General features: G+C 41.7%; 1 protein-coding gene across 2 annotated transcripts in view; it reads right to left on the reverse strand.

Moving 5' to 3' along the window:
- The window catches only part of LOC117954388 (neurocan core protein-like), a 45,826-nt gene that overhangs the window by 7,794 nt on the left and 12,902 nt on the right, over window positions 1-25,130 (reverse strand). Inside the window, exons 2-14 of one of the 2 annotated variants that reach the window (XM_034888146.1) lie at window positions 23,105-23,184; window positions 17,699-17,902; window positions 15,079-15,261; window positions 14,422-14,596; window positions 12,793-12,920; window positions 11,992-12,276; window positions 10,795-10,935; window positions 10,627-10,716; window positions 10,392-10,549; window positions 10,147-10,309; window positions 6,940-7,785; window positions 6,550-6,885; window positions 3,504-3,620 (exon numbers count right to left, since the gene is read on the reverse strand). In XM_034888146.1, coding sequence (XP_034744037.1) covers window positions 3,504-3,620; window positions 6,550-6,885; window positions 6,940-7,785; window positions 10,147-10,309; window positions 10,392-10,549; window positions 10,627-10,716; window positions 10,795-10,935; window positions 11,992-12,276; window positions 12,793-12,920; window positions 14,422-14,596; window positions 15,079-15,261; window positions 17,699-17,902; window positions 23,105-23,177 — 2,899 coding nt within the window. In that variant the 5' untranslated portion in view covers window positions 23,178-23,184. Of the gene's footprint in view, window positions 1-3,503; window positions 3,621-6,549; window positions 7,786-10,146; window positions 10,310-10,391; window positions 10,550-10,626; window positions 10,717-10,794; window positions 10,936-11,991; window positions 12,277-12,792; window positions 12,921-14,421; window positions 14,597-15,078; window positions 15,262-17,698; window positions 17,903-23,104; window positions 23,185-25,130 lie in introns of both variants that reach the window. The other variant, XM_034888144.1, reaches the window with a different exon arrangement.

Genomic DNA, 25,130 nt, shown 5'->3' on the forward strand with positions numbered 1-25,130 from the left:
AAAACATCTCCTCACTATCTGCTAGCTGCCTGTCCCCAGAACACACTGTAAAAAACATCTCCTTACTATCTGTTAGCTCGCTGTCCCCAGAACAGACTGTAAAAACATCTCACTATCTGCTAGCTGCCTGTCCCCAGAACACACTGCAAAAACATCTCCTCACTATCTGCTAGCTGCCTGTCCCCAGAACACACTGTAAAAAACATCTCCTTACTATCTGTTAGCTACCACATGACACACATGAGTTTAACCAAACTGTGCAGAGGCTGGATTTCCTGCAAAGTAATATAGAAATATGAATTCATAATATTTTTCTCAACAATATAGAGGTTGAGCTGGTTACTCAGGCATCAGACGAAATAAGTTCAAACTGAAAGAAATGTCACATAAATATGAAATGTCCCAAAGCTAATTATGTTGAATGACCTCTTGATGTGTTGTTAGTCAATACACACCACCAACCCTCTCCCTCTCCCCCCAATAAAATCAGTCCCGCTCTTTGTAGTCGGATCCCCTCGTCCCTCTCATCCATTATGCAGCAGGGAAGCTGTTCCTCAGAGAGACAAATCTGCAAATTCTGCAAATCTATAACCAGGCCCTCCAGCATACCCACGCATCAGCTGCTGGCTGTCAGTTCCAGTGTCTGTCTGTAGCTCCGTCTGTCTTTCTGTGACACTGATCAGACAAACCGGCCAGACACGGATAAGTATGTTACTGGATGTGGAACACTTCTTCATTAAGTGATCACTTCCTTAAGGAATGACTACCGTATGGGCGTATGAACTGAACATGCAGGTACAAATTAGATAGATAAATAGATACTATATTCATCCTGAAGGAAATTTTAGGCATTTAGTAGCAAGACAGTCAAAACACAACAAACAGATATTTCACACATACCTAAGAATAAAAAAAATGTAAAATTGAAAATCACTCATAGACATGCAATGACCATGATAAGGTGAAATACTTTGGTAGACTTTGTGCAATGATGATGGTGCCAATATGAAAAAGTGAACATTTCAGGGATTGAACAGTGCAGTGGATCATGATAAAATATTGACTATGACTATAAAATGTAAACATAATAACCTATAAAACTGACTGAATAAGAATTAGAACACTATGTAGGGAATAAGTTGAAGATGCGGATGTTATGACCATTGTCCAGGTTATGTATGAAGAAAGTTGTACAGCATACAAGTGATATGATTAGTGGTAACTTAAAGATTTATACATCCATATCAAAGTGTTCCAGTACCTCTATGCAGGTGTCTTCTGTGGCGCGTACAAGGGACAAACATGTCTCTGTATTACTGGCACGGTTTGGTTTTAAAGTTGGAGTTGGAAGTCGGTTTGGACTAGTCTCTCATATTGCCAGACCTTCCTCCACAGCGCTGAAAAGGAGGGTCTGACTAGTCCACACAGCATTCCAGGTTGGGATGGTTTATAGGCATTTCTTTAAACCAATCACAATCTTCTAAGCACCGGACAGAGCCGAATCGCCGAAATAGCCTTGGGAAAGAACTATTTTTTTGTGGAACATGTGTACGTTCAAAACTTGGACAGATAGTCTAGCTACCTGTCTGGATTTACCCTGCAGAGATCTGGCGAGCAGTTAACCATAGTCCACTAGAGGTCAGAATTCCAAGGAAGCTGGAAAGTGGGGAACATAGACTTGGTTTGGACAAGCTATACATCATACTAATGTAAAAATCCTATCTAAAGCCGGACTGCTCATTGATTTCCAACACTGCTTGCAATGGTCTACACCCTCCAATATTTCACAGCAGCTATCTCGGTATAAAAGGTTAAGGTGGCGAAATGACAGTTGGGAAATATCTATTGCCTCATATTTATCATGGTGAACATTACTGTGAGGGGACATAATAAAATGTAAATATGAATTAAAACATGAACTGAAAGGAAACAACAATAAATCAAATATCAAATGTCTACACCAGTACATCAAATGTGCTGTCAGGTATTCTGATGCGGCCTCTGCTCAAGATAAAGTTTGGCAGAGCTGCGGATTACATGTCAGCAAACGACAATAACAATGATAAGGGTGTAACACCCATACAGGTGCAACAGAAGATTTTATTTCAAGGCAGACATTTTGAATTGTCACGGGCGGAAAAGCACTAATGACATAAACAAGGTCTTCTGTGAAAAGGGTTATCAAGCGAGCTGAGATGAAGTCAAATCAGGCGAAGTAGGGGCAAACACCTGAGTGGGAGTGTCAGGACTTTGATAAGGACTAATGAAACTGCAGTGGAAAGAGAATAACAGTCTGTGGGTGAAGTTATATGAGTGATAGATTAAGCCAGAGTCCATGGCAGCTATTCATTTGTCCATGCCAGTGTGCCTCTTGTGCGTGGAGGCACTCATATGGAGCGCAATGGGTGCAAATATTCAACGTGCAAACCATAGAAATGCCAACGTCAGTTGTTCAATTCTGGCCGGGGACCTTTGGGGTATGTCACCCAACACTCGCTGTCCCTTCATTTCCCATGTGGCTCTACATTTAGGACTATCCAATGAAAGCGGGAAGTTGAGATGCTGTATAAAAGTCCAATTCAATTTTCTTTCAGAATCAATGTGTTTTGAGAGACAGTACATTACCGTACATTGTTCAAAATGTGTTAGTATTTGCTGTTGGTACGCATCGTCAAGGCGGCATAAGCGGCATCTTTTTAACCATATGGAGCGCACCCCATAACCCTAATAAATCACATCTGGCTCCCTGATACTACAGCGAAATACATCTATGCAGAAATCAGATCTGCTCTTAGCATGCTACAGTCAACCAGAAAGCACAAACAAAAGGGGAATAAGCACAGAGAGAGAGATAATTGATTGGGAAGATTTTGAATCTAGATACTGTCGGTCCATCTTTGTCTTGCAGATAACAACTGGTTTTGTTCAACATTGCAGCCTGTTGGCTGTGTATCTAATCTCTCACCTTTACATCTGCACAAGGAGGTTATGTTGTCTCTGCTGTTAGTCATCAAATATGAATGGATTTCTATGAAGTTCGTTGGGCACAAAGGCCTTTGGGTGAAGAACAATTGATTTTCTTTGGCGCTGATTCGGCAATCTTTCTAACCAATGACAGAACTAAGAGAAGCCTTGAGTTGATTCCAAGGCCTTAAGATATTTTGTAAAGTGACAAGAAATCAATTCAACTCAAAAATTCAATTGATTAAAAGTAGATTTTGGAACTGTTTTTCTGTTTGCAAAATAAAAACCATGGCAGTGAAAGCTACCACCTTGAGGGACAAATCTCATGGCCCTACTCTAGGGGTTGGATCCTAACCTTTGACCCCAGTCTCCATTCAACGTTTTCCCTCAATGTAAAGGCTAGCTCGACCTTTGACCTGCCAATAGGCCATTGGAGAAACTTACGTCAATATATAGTGAGGCAGGCCTGACTTAATCACGCCACTGTGTGTATACATGTGTGCTTGTGTGGGATGTGTGTGTGGTTAAGCATCACTCACCAATCTCACAGTTCTCCCCAGCGTATCCTTGTGGGCAGTAGCAGCTGTAGCCCGTTCCCTGCGGAAGGCATTTTCCTCCGTGCAGACATGGGTTTGTCACGCACGGCTCTGCATTGTCTAAAAGAGACAGACGGATGGGGGGTGGAGGGTGAATTTGGGGATTTAAAAGAAAAGAGTTAATTAGTGATACAGTAAAGGAAGGAATTATTTATTATGGCAAGGACAAAAACATATCTCCCCAGAGGAAATTAGCTATTTAAACACAATTTTCCTCACCTAGGCTGTTTTTTGTTATTATGAATAAAGACAATATAAAGGCATGACTCAAAAAACAAACATGCCACCTTAAATTTCCATCATTGCAGCTCAACCAAAACCAGCAGTTACAATGCAGATCCATTTCAAACCAGGTCTCTTTTCAAAGGGATCAGAAGCCAGAGAGCCTCAACCCTCGCCATCCACTCACAGCCACAGTTGTCATGGTTACCATATGGAAAGCGAAGACTCGGTGCACTCCACTGAGCGTAGTGGGCAGCGTGAGAACTTCAGACATTAGCCATCCTCAACAGAAATGAGCAGACCTCCCGCTGAGTACCTCAGCTTTGCTATTCACCCCCTAAATGTGAGCGTGTGTGTGGTCTCCTACCACAATAATTTCCATATCAATTGACACACTACCACGTGTTTCTCCCCTGAGCCGCTCATTATAGCAACTTAAGGTCTTTGAAAACCACCACTCGTTCCTCCTGGTCACAAAAGATCGCCTTTGTTCTGCCAGCTCTCTCTGACACTGAGGACTGCGAGAGGGGGTTGTGTGTGAGGTTGAAATTGTGTGTGTGTGTGTTTGTGTGTGTAGGTTTGTGTACACAGTACAATGAGCAAAAATCAATACCATGGCTATGATTAGCCTTGAGACTGATCATGTCCAATTATTACCCAGAGGCTAACATCACAAGCACACATCCTCTGAGTTATCAAGATGCCGACTGGCAAATTAAATGTTTTATTAAATTTGTTTAAATGAAATGTTCCAAGGATTTAAAAAAAAAAAAAAGACTTTTCAATCACAGGAGCTACATTTCTCAATAGCATCCATAGATTTATGTTAAGTTTTCCATGCAAATCCTCTGCTCGTGGTTTGAATTCTGCTTAAGTCAGGTCTTAAAAGCAGCCATGCATTTCATTTCATGAACATCAGTCCAGACCCAAGTGCACTTGCACCTTATGCATCAGTCAAGGTCATGGCACACCTTGACCAATACCAACTGTTATGACAAGCAGAGCATGTGTGTGTGTGTGTGTCTGCCCACGTGTGTGTGAGTAAGATAAACCATGTGCGATTGGCCGTTCATTAAAGTGAGTGGTGCAGTAAAATCAATAGTCTGTGAAAGGAGCTGACGGAGTGGACTGTCCCTCGTTTTTGCACAGCGGCCGACACCACTGGCACAAACAACAACAAATAGCTGGCAACAGCAAAATATCCAACTAATAGGTTTACAGAAATAGGAGAGGAAGGGGATAATACGTGTCAGAGGCAACGCTGGGATATCTCAAAGTATTAATCCAAGCATCACTATAGCCTGGAAATATGGTTCACTTTGGATATATGATTTCCGGGTAAGCACTTTAGACCTCACAGGCAGTGTTGGCATTTCTGTGAGGACGGGGGAGCAGAAACAAAGAAATTTCAGTTTCAGAAAGAGGGCGCGGTGCTCGTGTTTGAGAACAATGGGCTTTTCTACTGAAGGTCCTTGAATCTAACCCGAGGCTTGTCTTGTTTCTCTTCTCTCATTGATTAGACTGACTGATGAAGTGCTCCGTGATCCAGTCAGGAGAGAAAACAATGACCACCACCATGAAACCCAACCCCAAGGGACTGAAGTAGAGTCGAGATTGTGTAAACGAGAGAGATAAAGAAAGTCAAATCTCCTGGGAGTGCATCCATCCATCCATCCATACCTTCTGTTTGTGGAGCGAAGATATGACCCTGTGTTTGTGTGTTTATGGCCTTCTGCCTGCATGACTCCAGGGTGCCAGTCAATCAATCAACCCCAATACTGTACACCAGAATCCCAGATGGTTGCCCTTGGCTTCTTGTCGATACAGTTTACAGCTGTTTACCATCCGCAGACTCCTCGCACCCCGAGCAGGCAGCCCAGCCATGGAAATGAAATAAATCACCATAGAAATGTGTGCTAGCATGATGCCTGCGGGGCTTTCAAACGCCGGGTGATAGGACGTTCACTGTATGAACTCTCATTATCAGGCGAGAAATAAATAAACCAGGTGGCCAGCCAGAAGCTTCGCTGAGATATACCGTGCTGCAGACTTAATCAACAGATTGTGTGGGGTCTTTGCTTTGCTTCTGGTGGGAATGGAAGGTGCCGAGCCGAGGCAATACACACTGAGTTTTTTTGAATGAATATGCCAGTGGCGGGGTCAGGGAAGGAAATGAAAAGGCAATCTTACAGGATAGTTCTATTTATTTACAACAGGGGTCTTATTTTCATCTGCCTTCATTCCCATCGGTTATGATAACAGTGTACTTATCAAAGTGATTCCTGAGACATGCAGGCACAGTGAGACGAGCAGACACACACTGAGGTTCTAAACAGTGTTGGGCAGCTGGTACTTGAATTAGTCATTGTTTCACTACCTGTCACATTACTGCATGTTCCTCAAAAGGCTGTGCAAATAATCGAATAGTAATCAAAATTTCTCTCTCTCCTATTTTGGCTTGCGTTCTGAAGGAGAATCCAATACGCTCAATGGGAGAAGTATAAAGCAAAATTTTACTGTTTACGGTGTTTTCACTGTTCATTTTTTTTAGTTCAATAAATGCAACATGTATCCAAAAGTCAATGAGTGATTGGCTTAAATAATGGTGATTTCAATGTTAACCAAAATAGTTGTGATGAGGATTTTTTCCACAATCAAACAGCCCCATTTCCCCTCCTCCTTCCAGGGGTTATATGCCATGCTATTTCTTGGAGCGGTAACTCCCCCCCCCCCATAACATGTGAAAATGGACACATCCAATGCTAACCTGTTGGGCTTAGAGTTATGGTACTGATGTTGACTGCGCCTCTGTTGCTCTCCTCCTCCACGTTGCCAGGTAACAAGGCCCCTGACCCCACAGCGTGGGACCACGAAGGCTCCTCCACATCGGGGGTTACCGACAGTAATGGAGGATAATCCAGAGAGCTGTTCAGAACAGCTTTCTCCACTGGGACCCAGCGGGGTGATGGCACGTGGTTAGTGGAGCTCTCCTGGTTGCCTGATTGAGTAGTTGGAGCTGGCTCTCCTGAACCAGTGGTTTGAAATGGGTAATGGGAACTGGGTGATGAAGGAGAGGTTGAGAGGGATGGAAGTGAGAAATTGGTTGGAGATGCAGATGGAGATGGAGATGGAGATGGAGATGGAGATGGAGATGGAGATGGAGATGGAGCTGGAGATGGAGATGGCGTGGGGGAAGATGGAAGAGACACAGATGGGGAGGGAGATTGGGATTCAAACAGGGATTGAGATGGGGAAAGCTGAGAAGAGGATGGAGATGGGGATGCAGTTACAGACGGCAATGGTGATGGAGATGAGGAGAGGGATGGGTATGGATCTGGTGGGCTTGATGGGGATGCGGTTTCTGCTGGTGAGGTGGATGGGGATTTCGTTGTAGATAAGTCAGAGCTTTCCGGCCCAGTTGTGGTCATCACTGTGGGCTCCAGTGGACTAGTTGTGGCAGTGGTGGTTGTGGTAGTGGTGGTCTGTCCCTTCCTGTGACCCCTCTCTCTAGATCTTTCTCTGGATCTCTCTCTTGGTTTGCTTGTTCCAACCGGTCGACGTGACACTTGTATCTCCCCCTTTGCTTCCATGCTAGTGATTTCTCCACTCCCCTCGTCTTCTCCTTTCCCCTTCTCCACTCCTCTTCCCTTCTCCTCTCCTCTGCTCCTGTCCTCCCCTCTGTTCTTCTTCCCCCTTCCTCTGCCTCCTCTGCCGCTGCCTCTGGAGGTCACCGTCTCCTCCCTCTTGCCACCCGGCTGGGTCGTGGTCTCAGAATCAACGCGGACCCAGATTTCCCCGCTGGATGATGTGATTCTGGAAGAAGAGCTGGAGGCGGTGGACGTGATCATCTCTGAAGTCTCCCAGCTCTTAGTGCTCTCTGTAGTCATAAAGTTACTGGAGGCGACCAAAGTAGATGCAAGACGTGTGGGAGGTTCTTCGCTCGCTGGTGTGGAGTTTTCCCTCAAGGGACCGCTAAACCATGAACTTCCCCGAGAAAGCAAACCTGCAGAGGGCATAAAACAAACATGGAAAAAAATGGAAAGAATGAGTGAAGTCAAGGGGTGCAATTATTGCAGACAGATAGAATAGTGCAACAGACCATGTCAAGAGTGACAAACAAAGAAAAAAGGCATCTTATGGATTATCTTGGCTTTGCCAGGGGAGACAAAACAAGCACTTCTAAGCCGTCTGAGCTGTCCATCACCTGCTTCAATACGATCAACTTCAGCAAGCTAACCTCTGCGGAGACTGTGAAGAAAACCATCTGACAAGAAAAGGTCTGAACTGAGGTGAATTGTTTGCTAATTAGCAAAAGGTGCTTATTTGAACGCTCTAATACTCACTAGTCAGTGTGAGCCGTATCAGAGATACTGTAACGAGCCATTTCTCATGTGTAAATGTCGCTCACGTCGACACTAAAGTCGTGACAACAGCTAGGCCTAATTAATCTGCCACTGTCCGACTTGATGCTTTAAGGGGCTGTGCTCAATAGACAGGAAAAAAGGAGTCTGGGATGCATGCACTCACATGCACTCACATGCACTATCATGCACGTGCAGCCGGACCGGCCAAAGAACAGAGAAGCTTAGATTACAACACACACAAAGGAAATGCATTTGAGAAGTGCAGCCCCTTTAACTATATGGTTCATTTAACCCTTGTGTTGTCCTTGGGTCAAATTGAACCGTTTTAGTGTGTTTTACATCATAAATATTAGATTTCTTTCAACTAAATTGCCCCGAAATGACAAGGATGATTCCATACAATGTTCGTCAGGTAAAATTAATGTTTACTTTCTTTGAATTTATTAGGTGTTTTATTTAATGTTACAGCATTTTAATGGTTTCAAAACAGTCTCCGGACTGACAAAACATCAACAATTAGTCAAAATAATTCCTAATTTCTGCCTTTTTAACTAAAAACTCACATATAATTTGATACAAATGAGGTTAGTTGACCATGAATTCCAAGAATAAGTGTGAACCCTATTCTTAAAACAGTTCAGGTTTTTAAAAAAAGCGCCAAAAGCATGGAAAAAGTTACAAAAACATAAGAAAAGCACAAAAAAATGTTTTTTGGTCACTGTCAACTACAACAAATATAAATGAAGACAAAAAAAGACATGGGTAGAGGTCTAAAACTGGACAAAAACACGCAAACACATGCAAACAGAGAGAAAATAAGGACCATCACAGCCTCAGAACTGAATCTAGGGTGAATGAAACAGTAAGTAACCCTGAAAAGAGATCCCTGCCAATTGAAAACCACTTTCATCCACATGAAGCACATAAAGAGCTGTAAACCTGCTGAAGCTCTGAGACACGGGGAAGAGGAGTACAGGTTGAGGAGTTGGATTTTACTCTTTTTCATCTGCCTGTTTGAAGGAAACCTGATGTTTTCGACCCACGACGCCTGTGCCTCAGTGTTAACAATGGGCATCCAGCTCAAGAGAGACATGGTTTCTCTGCATGGATTTAACAATATCCCGCTACATGTGCATATCATACAGTATGTAATCCATGAATTGTTAAAGGACGCTATTGCCTGTGGTTTTGGCGTTAGATCCGCTTAGTTTTGGATGCAAGTTGGTGTAGAAGAGACATGCTGAGTTTAAACGTTATGAAATTGCCCATGTGACCTTTGTTATAAAGCTGAAAAGATAAATAGCATCTGGTTGTGCTTCTATTCGATTACCATATGACTTTGTTCTTTTTAATTGAAACAGACCTAGAGCTTATCTTACATTTTTAATTATCGTTTAGGCATTGACTTTAGTGCTTGTTTGGCAGAGGTATAGCTGTTACAGTACACATAAGACACTATATACTCTGAAATATTCTTTAATTAAGCCTTAAACGAATGCTTTTAACATTTCATTTTATTCATATTATCAACTCATTGTAATTTTTTCCATGTCGGTCAATTAACAGTTACAGTTGTCACACAGGTGGAGCCATATTTTGCAGAAGAAAGAGTTGATGCTCACCCAGTTACCCCTTATTAATTCTGTGTTTCTCTAATGAACTTCATTCCTGGGGCTTCTTTGCACTGTAATTATTGTGTGATCCTGTTGTGTTGCCCAACTGATGTTTCCCCAACATCACAGACCTGAGCCAATGAGGACCTCAACAGCGTTATGTTCCAGAATACTGTACATTTAAATAAAAAAAACATACTGCCATCGAGCCTTCTGGGTCTATTCTAGACACGTGTGTGTATAACGTAAACACTGCAAAAGTTTCAAAAAGTGTTTTTTTCTCCGTTTTTCCTCTGTTATCCTTTTTGCAGAAATGCATTCACTCATAAGATTTTTATGGGGTTAACCCCAGATGATAAGACATAGCAGCAGTATAAATCCCCTCACTTGGTGATGCTGCACTGGATGAGTTTGACCCCTCATCGGTCTTTTTCGTGGCCGTCTCCCCTTCCCCCGTCTGTCCACTCGGTGTTTGGGTTCCTTCGTGATCTCCAGTCCCTGCCAGGTAGTTCCAAGGCTTCCAAATGGACTTGACAATCTTGGAGATCACCTAAAATATCAATGCAAGTAATGCAGTGGGCTCAGTGATGCTGCTTTTGTATTAAAATCTCCAAATAAGAGCTTGAACCAACCTTCTTGTCAGCAGGAGTAGGGTGGACCGGGGGTCGGAGAAACTTCTCTGAGTCGGGGTCGGGCTCCAGTGGCTCTCCCCAGTCTAAGAGGCTCTGTCCTGGGATTAGCTGGAGGGTCACAAATGACCCTGAAGACTCTGAGGACCAGGGGTCTGAGGCTGAGGATGCAATCAGTTGGATTATTCTCACAAATCAACATTTCATAATCAAGTCAATACTTAAAAATCAGCCTTACAAGCATCAGTGCTGTAAAGGGAGGCCTCCTTTTCTAGGTCAACCAATCCGGTCCAGTTTGAAAGTGAAACATCACTGCCATCAGAGAGCCCTGCAAGGACGGTGGACACTTTAAATATCAGCTGGTTCATGCTGCTACAAATCTGCTAATCACGGACAAATGTAAAACCTCTGGCGGTGGTGGTCTGCTGCGTAGTCCCGTCACTGCTGCCCGTCCCTGATTCAGCATCACCTGACCCTGTGAGGTAGCTCCAGGGCTTCCACAGGGAGGTGTAGATCTCAGAGATGGAGGCGGAATTCGTCACTTTACCTGGGAAACAAGTTGACGTTTTTTTCACATGGCTATCGCTAAAGGTTTCCATGCAGATCGTCTCAAAGCGTTGCTGGGGTGTTATTTTGCAGAAATCAGCTGATGTCAGTCAACACAGGGAACAAAGGCTGAGCAGCTAGATGCTTAACTTCAACACATCCTGTTCTCTTCTCTCTCTCTCTCGCTACAGCAGCTTCGCAGATACATAACGGCGGGATAGATAACTAGGATTAGAAATCATTGTTGCCATAGCGACAACAGTGGCAGTGACATGTATTCAATGTAATGTTAATTAGAACTCAAAGCTTCCATGGTAACATCAACACCTCTGTTAGGAGTGAGATGGCAGTAATATGAATATGCATCAGTCAATTTGTTTTGGAATTTTTATATACACATTTTATTTTGAAAACCCTCTTGTTGTTCTTGGGTCAAATTGCCCTGTTTTCCTATATCAATGTTCTGTTTTAATTCCCCAAAATACCATGATTGATTCCACACAACGCTCTTTGGCAAGTACAAATCTCTACTTGCATTCATTTTGGGGTCTTTTATTCAATTTTGATAGCATTTGAAAAAAAAAATTGAAGTTGTTTTGAAATAGTATTGAGTAAAAGTTGACATAATCCAGTCTGTGAATATCCATCAACATCCATTATTTAATTTTAGTCAAAATAATTCCTAATTTCTGCTTTTCTGACTCAAACATTAGGTATAATTTCCTATAAATGAGATTTATTGACCATAAATTTAAAAAAAAACTTTAAAACTAGTGTTTAGTGTGTTTAACTAGTGTTAAATGTCAAAAAGTGACAAAAATTGAGACAAAACATCAAAAGTGTTGAAAAAAAGGGACAAAAAGGTAAGAAAAAGTTAAAAACATTGATAGAAAGCATCGACAAAAGTGTTGATTTTCAATTTTTTACGGGAAGACAACACAAGGGTTATTAGGAAACATCAATGAGATTATGATGTAGTACACTGTATTCTTTAGCACTGTTTCATGCATCAAAAATAAATATTATGCAAATGCAGCCAGCGTTTTTTCCCTTCTACCTCTGTAGCAGTAGGCATCATACAGCGCTGTGGTGTTGTCTCCGGTGCTGTTGGGGGGGACGGTGCGGACCCCTGGCTGGCCCCCTCCACAGTCTGGACCAGGCCTGATCACCGAGTAGCGAACGCTGCCGTCGGACAGCCAGCCCGGGGCGCAGCTGTCCAGGCCGGCCTTCCAGGCCAGATAAAGCTGCCCCGCCGTGGCCAGCTGCCCCCCGAGGGACACACAGCGGTCCGAGGCTGACGACAGAGACAGCCTGCCCGGGACCGAGGAGTGGAACACTTCCCCTGGAGGACGGAGACATGACACAGGAACTTGTCAAGATGTAGATAAATATATGTAAGGGGAAATTATTATGTCTATTCCGGCTTATACACTGTCAAACATATGTCAGACATATTATCATCTATTATAATGCTACTTGCTGAGGATATTCCATATTTTTATTATTCTCAACAAATCCCATGACAACAATCTGGTTCCCTACCCATTGGTTCCTCGTGAAGACATAATAAGATAAAAAGTAATTAATGTATGGCTAATTTGGTAAAACAGTTGCAGTTTTTAGCAAAGGTTACTCAAATTGTTTTAATTGGTGTATTTGTTGGGGACTACTTACAGCCGTGGAAGGATACACATTTGTTATAAATACAAAGTTTTTTTTGTCTTGTCACTTTACTGAAAGTAACATAAAAATACAAGAATATTGCAAATTCTTTAATACTGTAGCGTAACGTGTGTGTGTGTGTGTGTGTGTGTGTGTGTGTGTGTGTGTGTGGGCGCGTGTGTGTGTGTGCTTGTACCATCTAGGTCTTTTGCGAGACAGTACACATCAAACAGCTCTTTCGGGTCTCTCTTCCCATAATTCCTAACTCCAGATGAATACTCCTGGTGTCCATAGCAACCAAGCTCTGGCGACTGGACAGGATAGCTGTGGAGACAACCAGGTGAGGGACAGAAATGGGATTGAACCTTTTTTCTGTTTTTACTCATCATAGGAAATAAGCAGAAATACCTTGTGGACGTTTGACTGTATGAACATTATCTCAGCTCACATATCAAAGTGTATATTCTCATTAAGACTTAAAGTGCCAGTTAGGAATACATTCTTATGACATATACATACATATATATATATATATATATATATATATATATATATATATATATATATATATATATATATATATATATATATATATATATATATATATGTATATATATATACACATTCTCTAGAACAGATGATCCGATAAGACAACAAACAGTACATAAAAAAAAGCAAATGTTTTCATATTAGAAAATTAGCAGACATACCAAAAATCTTTGAAAACAGAGCTGTTGATTACTTGACTGACAATTTTAATAATAAATTAGTCATAGAAATAAATGTTCTTTTTTAAGTTTTCTAATAGTTTGACATTTTGGGAAATACAGTTAATTTGCTGTTGATACCAGCCAGTTAGCCTAGCTTAGCATAAAGACTGGAAACAGGTGACACAGGTAGGCTGGTTTGTCTAGAGATAACAAGTACCGCCAACCAGGACATTTAAAGCTCACTAACACACGTTATTATTATTAACCAAGGTTTAAAAATGTAAGAGTCAGCTGTTTCCTGCTGTTTCCAGCCAGCCTTTGTGCAACGCTAATCTTTACATTGATTTAGTATTGATTTTATCATCTAACCAAGCAAGAAAGCAATTATAATTCCCAAAATGGTGAACGATTCCTCTGTTGGTTTTCTTTATCTTTTATGGTGAATTATTATATGTCTTTGGTTTTGGACGGGGGTCCAGCAAAACAAGCAATTTAACCCTCATGTTGTCCTCGGGTCAAATTGCCCCGTTTTCCTATATCAATGTTCTTTTTAATTCCTCAAAATAACATGATTGATTCCACACAACGCTCTTTGGCAAGTACAAATCTCTACTTAATTCATTTTGGGGCGTCTTATTTTATAGCATTTGAAAAGCAAATTTAAGTGTTTTTGAAATAGTATTGAGTAAAAGTTCAAAGATTCCAGTCTGTGATTATCATCAACATCCATTCCTTTAATTTTAGTCTAAATAATTCCTATTTTCTGCTTTTCTGACTCAAACATTAGTTATAATTTCCTATAAATGAGGTTTATTGACCATAAACTCAAAAATAACTGTAAAACCAAAGTTAAAAAATTTGTGTTACGTAGTGTTAAACGTCAAAAAAAGTGACAAACATTGAAAAAAAGGACAAGAACGCGAGAAAAAGTTAAAAACATTGATAATAAAGCATCAACAAAAGTGGTGATTTTCAACACAAGGGTTAAATGTAAAAAACCTTCAACTATTCATTTTATTGAGAAAATAATCTGTAGATTAATCAATGAAAAAAAAAACGAATTGTTAGTTGAAGCCCTTCTTCAACGAGAAGGGCGTTATTGAACGTCTCCTCACCGGACAGTCTGGTCGTCCAACCAGCCGGGTGCACAGCTGGCGAAGCCGTCATGGTACGCCGCCCACAGCTGGGCGGGGGTGGCCATCTGAGCCGAGTTCTCCAGGCAGGCCCGCCGGGCGTCGGCAAACGAGAGGGCGTATCGAGAGCCGGGAGCCTGGTAGTGAAACACAACACCTACACGGGGGGACACAGGGACAGGGACCCCAACAACAAATGAGTGGGATTTAATCAATAAACATGTTAATTAAAGCCACAAACAGATCAATGAAAAGCAGAAATTTCACAGATGGGCACACACAAACATTGCCATTGGTATTCAGTCCAAATTCTTTAATTAAAAGAATAACACATTGCTCAAGTGGAAAACTAGATAACAAAAGCAACACAAACACAGAGAGCAAGAGAAAGCTCCATTAATGAGGTCAGACGTTTTGACACTGATATGGTGAATAAACGTTATTAATGCTAAAAAAGCTTGGCAATGCTCCTGTTTTCAAGCAGCCATAATCTATCTCACATTAGCACAATAAAACACAAAAGCTATTAAGTTGGAAGAAGAATTTATGTTATAGCTGCTCAGTCCTGTTTGTTCTCTGGGGGGCTGTGGCACTAACTTATCTCCCGATGAAATCGCCATCAGTGGCGGCTACACTTACCGGAGACCACCAGGGGCACAGTGTCTCTCTCACAGTCGTTACCCATGACAACCTGACATTGGTAAGTGCCTGAGTCGTTGGTGCGGAGACCGGAGATCTCCATGGTAGCGTTCAGAGGATTGGCAGCGTACCCTGGCAGCAGGACGCGGCCACTGAAAGCCTTATTCACCTTGATTACATCACCTTTGGCACAGAAAGAGAGTTGTTTTTTTATTACAAGTGTCTTTTAAAATCCGGCTGATATTAGAGCTAATAAATAAACGTATAAGGAGACCTAGATACATAGATTGTCTTCTTAATTCTCTGTAATTGTGATCCTATGTGAACACATTTTCTGACAATTCCAACAAAGACTTGTGTTGGAACTGTGTAGGGCTCAGTGAGAATAACATGATGTCACGTACTTATGTGGACCAATTAGGATTTAGCAACCCAAACCAGGGCTGGACTGGGGTCAAAAATCCACCCTGGACTTTTGAGACCTAGACCAGCTCACCAAAATTCCTCCTTGCACTCCTCTTCAACACATGTACATACCAGCAGGGTTCAACATTGCTTGACTCACCCGCCCCCCCCCAAAAAAAGTACAATTTTAACATTCACTAGCCATTTGGATGGTGGAGAAAAAGTTAATTTTGAACCCTGCATACCAGGCCAAGTAAGATATCATGATGATATGACATATATGTTAGTACTCGCTGAGTCTAAAAAGCTGCCTCGCACCTGATAGCAAGATGGCTAATGGTTGAGGGTGGTCATGGGTGTTAAACTAAGTCTGCATTTTGCATACAGTAGGCTATGCTGCTTATGTTATTGGAATGTGGATAAATCAGAAGGTTATATATAGTACTATGTTTGCAAGTGCCATAGCTTGCTGAAACATAACTAACATTAGCTTGCTAACAGCTAACTTGTACTCTCTGGTAGACATAGGGTGCTAATATAATCGTTTGACATGCCTTTATGTGGGCCTGTCAGTCAAAGACAAACAATGTGAATGGCCAGTGTTCAGTTGGAAGACACACAAGTGGGCCAATGATATCGGCTCTCAATCAAATGGGATCAAACTGCATCCATACAGTCCTGGTGAAGCATATAAGCTACAGTGACGAGACGTCCCCGGTTTTGGTGACCTGTCCCCGGTTGGATCTGTCCCCTGAAATGTCCCCGGTTTTCCCTGTGACTGACAGACCCGATATTGGAATGAAAGAAAGAAGACAAGACAGCCAGAGCCAGCGCTGCTCAGATCAGAGATGTTTTAGAAAACCGTATTTTACGATGCTAAAATTACTGATTGTTTACATGGAGTCTGGTAGGTTTAGCGAACGCAAGAAGCATCTTTATCTTTAACAGAAAGGTTGACCTCCTTAGGATTAGACCTTTTGGGGGGGGGGGGGGCGCGGGGGGGTTCAGCCCCTAATGAAAATAGCTCTAGGTCTAGTATCCCCGTTTTAAGTTTTACAAAAAAGATTTGGAGTATATGCGCTTCTGAGCTGAAAATGTCCCCGGATATTGTCTGAGAAATCTGGTCACCTTAACATAGGCTCGGTTTTTGAGAGTTAAATTAGTTTTTAACTTTTAACTATACATTTAATTGCTGCTTATTTATTCATTAACATTTGACGTTAGAAGGAAAGCGAATTAAAATGAAGTTCTCAGTCATTAAATTTAATTTGAGTGGTTTCAGTTCAAAGTAATGAACTGCACATTAACGTTAACTTCCAACTGCAACTTTTGGAGCTTTTTTCCACTGAAAACAGCTGCCGGCTGCATCTTTAAACCAAGCTGATGAGAGCAGTAAGACTGAACCAAACAAGGGAAAAACAGAACTGGAATGCACCCAAATTTGAAAGCGGACCTAGATAGATGAATTTATGTGTGCCTAGACTTGACTTTGCTAAAGGTCCTTCCACTAAGGGAGGCTTGGAGCATTTACAAGTCCAGCGGAGAACCTCTACTGAGTAGATTTATCTCATTTTAATACCAGGAGTTCTTGGTCATTGTTTTACTTGTGAGGCCTTCACATGAATTCATTAAAACCCTCGAGTTGAGGAGAGCTGCAGAGTTGTAGGGTGATGACATTTAATCCACTCTTCATATTTAAATATTGACTGATGCACCTTGTCCTACAATAGACCATGCAACTTCTGTTTTTCTGGGTATGAATTTAAAAATGAAACTATTTGGTTGTCTATTCTTGACACTTTTGTCACTTCCCTGATGTTTTTGTCACTTTTTCCAATGTTTTTATCCCTTTTTTTCCTGCGCTTTTTTGACATTTTGGGTTTTTTCCCCCACATTTTTTAAGCTTTTTCTGACATTTTTTCCACTTTTTTCCTTTTTGCTTTAAATTGATTTAAACCAAATGTAAAGAAAGTAGTGCACTGATTGTTTATTTTATTTGTTATGAGCATTTTAGTGAACCATCCTTCTTATTTTTGACAATTTGGTTGAAAGAAACCCACATTTCTGATTTGGAACCCTTTTGAAAATGGGCCAAATTTGACCCGAGGACTAAAGGAGGGTTAAGTGTGCTCTATGAGCACTTGAAATATCTGACATAGCAAAGTAGAGTAAGACTTATGAACAGCTAAACCAGATCCTCACGGCTTTGTTTTACCTTTAGCAGAAAGCACAATCTGCTCCACATGAACGCCCTCTTCTTCTGCTGGCGCCCTGATGCGAGTCCACAGGAGCTGGGGAGGCTGGCTGGAGGAGCTGGTCTGGAGGGTGAAGACACAGGGGAGGACAGCTTTGCCTGCCAGCATTTGTTGTACTGTAGGATGGGTGATCCTACGCATGTTTATTATGGAGGAGGCTGCTCCTGGAGAGGACAAACGAAAGAACAAAACCCAATGGGATTATGCAGTTAAATAGGTTGGAGGACAACAATGAGCAATATATTGGAAATCTCTACTTGTTTGATAAGAGAGGAAATGCTGTACAATATTCTACACTAAGCATTAGAAGTAAAGCAAGTGTGGGTTGTACTGTAGCTTCTAACCAATGTGACAGCTCCAGTTACAAGACCTCAGGGAGATATTTGCAATTTCACGCTCATGTTTCCACACGAGAACAAGGAACTGGTTTTATCGTTCCAGCAAAGGAACAAAACGCTGACCCGTTATAAGCATCCCTGCCCCACACACACACGCGCACAGACAAACAAGAGTAGAAGAACATACAGAAGTGACCACAGTTGCTCAGACTCAAACTTATTTCATTTTCTTTTCCTTTTTTATTTATTTAAATTAATGTAAAGCCAATGTCACAGCGAGAGGTTATAGTTCTGCAGATTGATATCCGCAACTCACTCTCTTCAATCGGGTTGCCTTGACACACAGGTTCAATGTAACCATGGCAACCGGATCACCTGTATAGACATGATCCACTCACCAACCAGTGCTGCTTCTTTGTGCTTTGTCCTCTGGGCACCTTAATGTTTGATAGCAAGCAAGATCCCGTCCAATTATCTGAAACTGCTGACCCTTTTCGGGAGGGGGGGGACATTGGACGAGCAGGACTGTCACAGGACTGCCACAACCCTTCTAGCTCCCGTTCACACCCACGGGCAATTCAGAGTCAATTTATGTAACCTGAACATGATGCAAACTGGCTCATAGACTGCGACAAGGATGGGAGACTGGACAAGTTATAAGTGTACTGTATATGCATTTATTTACTAAAAACCACTAAAGAACAGACAAGACCATGGAAGTCCGAAGTCAGGTGTGTATGGGCATGTGGAACTGTCTATAACATGCAAAACCCAAATGATAGCTGCTGTGAGAAACAAGCATTTATTTCATTTTATAGAAGGTTGAAATTGTATTTTTCTGACCATAAAAGTTAATTTTCTTAAAATTATGATTTATTTGCATAGTGGACTGACATCCACTCGCTAATGAAGATTGTGAGATGCGCGTGAAATCTCCCAAAACACCTAGTAAAAGGACCTAAAATTGTTGTTTTTGTGGTTAATTTTCTCTTACTTTGAAAATCAATCATTAAAAACCAACTACTATATATCCTCATTAATAATTCATAATAAAGTCATGAGCTGTTTCTGCTCACAGAGTCAATGAGTAGCATGGAACGTAAGACGCGACTGTCTCTGGCAACATGACAACAAAGAGACAGAAGACATGAATCCAAAGCTTTCGTAAACTTTTACAAGGATTTTAACATTAGTTATGTTTTCTGGTCCTCTTTATTCAAATGTACACCTTCAGTGTAATGCACCAATTTGTCCAAAACTAATATGAGCGTGACAAAAGAACCTGTGTAAAAACAACAACCATTTTATTTTTTTAAATAAGCCTACTTATTTTATTTGGAATATTGCACATGGTGGAATAGAATCCCTGAAAGATATTTCCATCTGCATTTAGATTGGATGGCTTTCACAAGCAGAGGCCCCTGAGAGGGTCTCGCTGTGCTGAAGAAAGCCTCCCCCACCCACCAAATCAGATGTAATCATAAAATCACAAATACCGGGGAAAGGCACAAGAGCCCGAACAAGACAGAGAGCGGGGACGAGAGAGCGGAGGAGGAAAAGACAGGGAAAACCAGAGATGGAGGAAAAGGACTCTAAGACACTGAATGGAGGAAATTGAGAGACGTCGGATGACAAGTGCACCCTGTAGCATGGTGGTGACAGATGGGACAAAAGAAAAACAGTCCCAGCTCGAAATAGAGGAAGAGAGAGAGCTGGAAGTGACATGAAAGGACACTCTCTTTCATCAACAGATGCCGTCTCTTATTCCTGTCAGTCCTCGTCCAATGAGCTGTCCAATGAGATGAGGAGGCTTTCAAGGCTGATATCAATGTGTCTTAAAGTGAATCGATCGTGCCGGCTAATTAAATTTGACTTCAAGCCAGAAATGATGTTGCCTATATGAATAAAGGCATATTCCACCGCAGTCAGAAATGATATGCTGATATATGAAACGCTGAGGATGAATGTTCACTTTGGACCTTTGGTGCAAATCTTAAAGCTAACATTTTGATCTTTGATCTTTAAAATACATTAGCCAAAGAGGGACATACCACCGCGTTTCTTGGTTTTTTGCTCGGTGGCAGCGTGACCAATGCCAGGAAGGGGGAGAAGCCGATTGGCAGATTGGAAAGCCAGGTTTAAGCTGGAGCATCGCGCTTATTCTCTATAGGGACATGCAACGGAGTCGCCAATGAAGTTAATAAGAGATTTAAATAGACAACGCGACAGGCAAAGCAACAAGAACCAAAGTTAATATTGGAGTGGCTTTTCCAAGATGGAAACAGCTCATAAAGAGCAAGTATTTTAAAAGGAATACCAAAGTTGCTGGTTTTCTTATCTAAAGCTAATTCTGCCTATTTGTGTGCATTTGAAGTTTTAAGTGCTTGGCTAACTACAGCATGGTTGTACATCTTGTTGATCTAGGATACTTTTCCTTGTTTCAGTGATGAAAAAGAATTGTCTACGTTGTAACATGAATGTAATCATATGTGTTGTGATGTCCCTGGCAGACATCTCAGGTCATGCTAGAACAGCTGTGTGTAACCATTGAGATACTAAGAGATCATTTCTGTTTCATTGACATTGTTCATACTGCTCAGAGAAATGTACTAAACACCTAACTAAAACCTCCATTGCTTCTCTCTTACACTATTAATCTCTTACAATATACAGAATAACAATAGCACTGATACTTTACCTAACATTAACTTGCATGTGTTTGGGAACCTGATAGCTGATGTTGGCAATGAAATAGTCCCAAAATGTTGTTGACAAATTTTTCTTTCTTGCTTGAAATAATCAATATTCCTCTGGTTTCATATTCGGTATCAATTTTGCATCTAACACTAGAAACAAGAAAGACTACAAGAAAGCACTTAACGTTATATCCCAAAGTGAAACAACTCCTTAAAGAAGAAACAACGTAGACTGATAATAGACTGACAGACTGATAACTTCAATTGCAGAGGCTTTTGAATCCGACAATGCACCAGTTTAAGGTGTACAGGCGTATTCAGGAGATTCTAAACCAGTCATAAAGTCAGGAAATATCATGCCACGATGTATTTACCAGATGTTTTTTAATGATGTGCATCTGCTACAGTTGCGATGACATATGTAACAAACAACTTTAAACTCCACTTGTTCTTGGTAGCAGGCTGAACATGTTGTAAATATGCAATTGGGCAGGTTCAACCCTCTGCAGCTGAACGCAACAAAGCTAATCTAAGCCACATACTGCATGCTACCAGTCTCCAATGAAGGGGTCAATGTGGAGGTAGTCAGCCCATGTAAGTCCCTGGGGATACACATGGACAAGAAGCCCTCTACAGGAAGGGCCAAAGCCGTCTCTATTTTCTGAGGAGGCTGAGGTCCTTCAACATCTGCAGAATCGGCCATCCAGCTCTTCAATACAACACAAAGGGGGGAGGGGGGTCTCACTCGGCCCCCTGCCCCCTCAGCCCTCTATATCACTTTGCCTGCTGTACACCTAGCTGTCTTATAAGATATATTAACCCTCATACACAATCTCAACTGTGGTCATAACATCTACATCTTGTGACTTATTCACTGTTATACAAATAGTTCTGTTAATATTTACTGTTTAATCCATGCACTGTTCACTTTTGCAATATCACACTCTACCATAACACCTTATCATGGTCATTTGAACACATGGTCAGTCCATACCAGACCTTTGTAATCACTTTACAAATTGTTAACTATATCAATTCCTGTGAGTGATTTTAATGAATGTGAGATTTATTTGTATGAATGTTTGTTGTGTTATGGTGTTATGTTTGAATAAGCTATTGGATGCCTTAAACTTCCCATAATACAGTATCTATCTATCGATCATCGATCGATCTGTCTGTCTATCTATCTATCTATCTATCTATGTCAGTTGGCCATCATCACAACTCATCCATTAAACTCTGTTATGTCCAGATGTCCCAGTTTGGTAAATTGTGGTTCTTTGTTGACTGCTTGAAGGCAACTTGTGGTGATGAACTTGGAAATGACTCGAAAGTGAAACAATTCAGAGTATAACTGTTTTACCAGCTTTTACAACAACATTAACACAAGAATCTTGTCTAGGTCTTCTATTTAGGAGTAATAGCTGGTTCCAATCCTGTACATTTTATGTTAGCAGTAGGTAAATCCCCATCCATCCATCCATCTGGGCAACAGCTCCAGCAGGGGACCCCACAACTCTGACTGGGGGATCTCGAGGCATTCCCAGGCCAGGTTGGAGATATAATCTCTCCACCTGGTCCTGGGTCTACCCCGATGCTTCCTCCTAGCTGGATGTGCCGGGAACACCTCCCTAGGGAGGCCTCCAGGAGGCATCCTTACCAGATACCCGAACCACCTCAACTGGCTCCATTCAACGCAAAGGAGCAGCGGCTCTACACCGAGCTCCTAACAAATGACTGAGCTTCTCACCCTTTCTTTAAGGGAGACGCCAGCCCCCCTCCTGATGAAACCTATTTTGGCCGCTTGTACCCTGGACCTCGTTCTTTCGGTCATGAATGCCAATTGAAGGAAAAGTAATTACGGAGAGGAACTTATCTTTACTACAGGCAGTCAGCAGGCTGCATGTGAACCTCAAACCTGCGATACTATACACCAGAGACCTGCAGCTCAGACATGTGTTGTCTTTTTGTTCCATAATTGTGAATTTTATGCGTAGTTGTAATGAAACAGATGGTAGACTAAACTTGCAGAAATGGGTTTGGAGGTGTTCCAGCGCAGTCCCTCCGAGCATGTCTCCAAACATCCTCAGCATGTCAGCTCTCACCTACAAGACCCGTCTTGTGTATTCATGGAAGAAATGAATGTGGGAACTGATTTTTGTATTCTGGTCCAGCTGCTCCTTCCATCTTTCTTTTTTACTGAGCCCACTTGTGTGCCGCCATTATCTCTTACTGTTTTTTCTTTCGGTCACAAACTGCCGTTCAATTTTCTGTTGTACCTGAATATGCAGCAGTAGAAACAATGACTGGAGACAGGTAGCAGACAACTTACCCAAGCCCAAATAGAGCAGCAGCATCAGAGCAAAGAGGATCTGCCGCCCAGCTGCACACAGAGTGAGCGCCATCCTGGACCTGCATTGAGAAAGACATTGAGAGGGTATAAAAACATAGATTTTAAACAAGGTGTCCAAGCCCTTTCCAGGCAACAAACTTCATGTTTTTAATGCATTATCCTGAATTTGATTTAACTGATGTTGTCGGCTAATATTAAAATCCTAAGCTGTAAAGTTGTCATAAAACCCCAAAGTAATCCTGGTGGTTAGGCTAGTGCCTTGCATGCAGATGTTGCCAATGGTGAGTGAGTGAGTGAGTGAGTGAGTAATGAGTGAGTGGGTGAGTGAGTAAGTGAGTGAGTGATGAGTGAGTGAGTGAGTGAGTGAGTGAGTGAGTGAGTGAGTGAGGGAGTGAGTGAGGAGCGAGTGAGTGAGTGAGTAGGTGATGAGGGAGTCAGTGAGTGAGTCAGTAAGTGAGTGAGTGAGTGAGTTATGAGTCAGTGATGAGCAAGTGAGTGAGTAAGTGATGAGTGATTGAGTGAGTGAGTGATGAGTGAGTGAGTGAGTGAGTGAGTTATGAGTCAGTGATGAGCAAGTGAGTGAGTGAGTGAGTAAGTGATGAGTGATTGAGTGAGTGAGTGATGAGTGAGTGAGTGAGGGAGTGAGTGACGAGTGAGCGAGTGAGTGAGTGAGTGAGTGAGTGAGTGAGTGAGTGAGTGAGTGAGTGAGTGAGTGAGTGAGTGAGTGAGTGAGTGAGTGAGTTTTGGATAAAGTTACAATATCAATGCATAAATAAATCAATTGTTCTGTCAGGTAAAACACCCACACACACAAACACTCACACACTCACTCACTCACTCACACTCACTCACTCATCTTGAAGAGTTGTCTACCATGAAAGCAGCTTTAATCAGTTAAGGTAACCGGCATCTACAGGTGTGGGAGCAGCAGCATGAAATCCTACTGACACAAAAACTCATGCTGACCTTCACAAGGTGTTTTTTGGAATGAGCCCATTACTGATCCTTTATTTAGTTTTTTCTCTCATCTAGTATGAGTCTTTGCACATTGGCCACACCTATAAAATTAAAAAACGAAAATGGCCTTGACTAGTGAACCCTTAAACAAACAAGAAACTAACCCAAAGGCAATTGAGGTGAATTAGTTGCATGCACACAGTGTTGCAAACAGGGATGGATAATGTATTTTTTCATTTTTTTGGTGGTATTTTAAACATTATCTGTAGGGCACTTAAAGGCCCGGAAACAGTTCGCTGGCTTGTATTCAGTGCTCTCCAATCAGCCGATGCATTTGTCCAGTCATTGTGTTTCACTTTTCTCCCTTACCTCGTGAAATACAGCTGCCAATTTCACTAATAATATTATTGGCATCCAGTACTGGTCTCACACCTGGTTCAAACTGGCCATTATTAAGTCTAATTTCATGTTAAACAACACACCGAGTGATACATCTAAGTAAGAAACATGACAGCCACTCCGAAAGTAGACGATCGGATTAAGTTTTAGGACACTGCAGTGTAAGATTGAGATTCTGGTGGTGCATTTCTACCGCACAACATCGAGGAAATCCTACCACACATCAGAAATGAGCTGCTGACTTTGCCAGAGGATTTGGCTCGGGGCCCGAAGCTTCTCAGCTCAATGTAGAGACGACTGAGACAGAGCTTTATTGCCCTGTGCTGGTATGAAATGCAGATGAAGATGAAAGTATGCTGTTGGATAAAAAATAAAAATAGTTTTGTAAAGCTGATTTAAAAGAGATTAAAGCAGCAAAAAACTACAAAAAACTTCTAAATGATTCATTTACAAAATACTGTTTTTTTAAGGCATTAAAAAAATTATCGAAATTATGTTTCGACTGTCTACATTTTGAATTAAAGTAAAGAATGTATCCAGGAAAGCAAAAGACCTCTTTTGCATTCACCAAGGTAACAGCAACTCATGCCACGAGCATCCCTGATGCTCAGAAAGAAGATTATGCAACACCAGTTTCGACCCTTTATAA

Source organism: Etheostoma cragini, chromosome 12 (genome assembly GCF_013103735.1).
Source record: "Etheostoma cragini isolate CJK2018 chromosome 12, CSU_Ecrag_1.0, whole genome shotgun sequence".
NCBI classification, from domain to species: Eukaryota; Metazoa; Chordata; class Actinopteri; order Perciformes; family Percidae; genus Etheostoma; species Etheostoma cragini.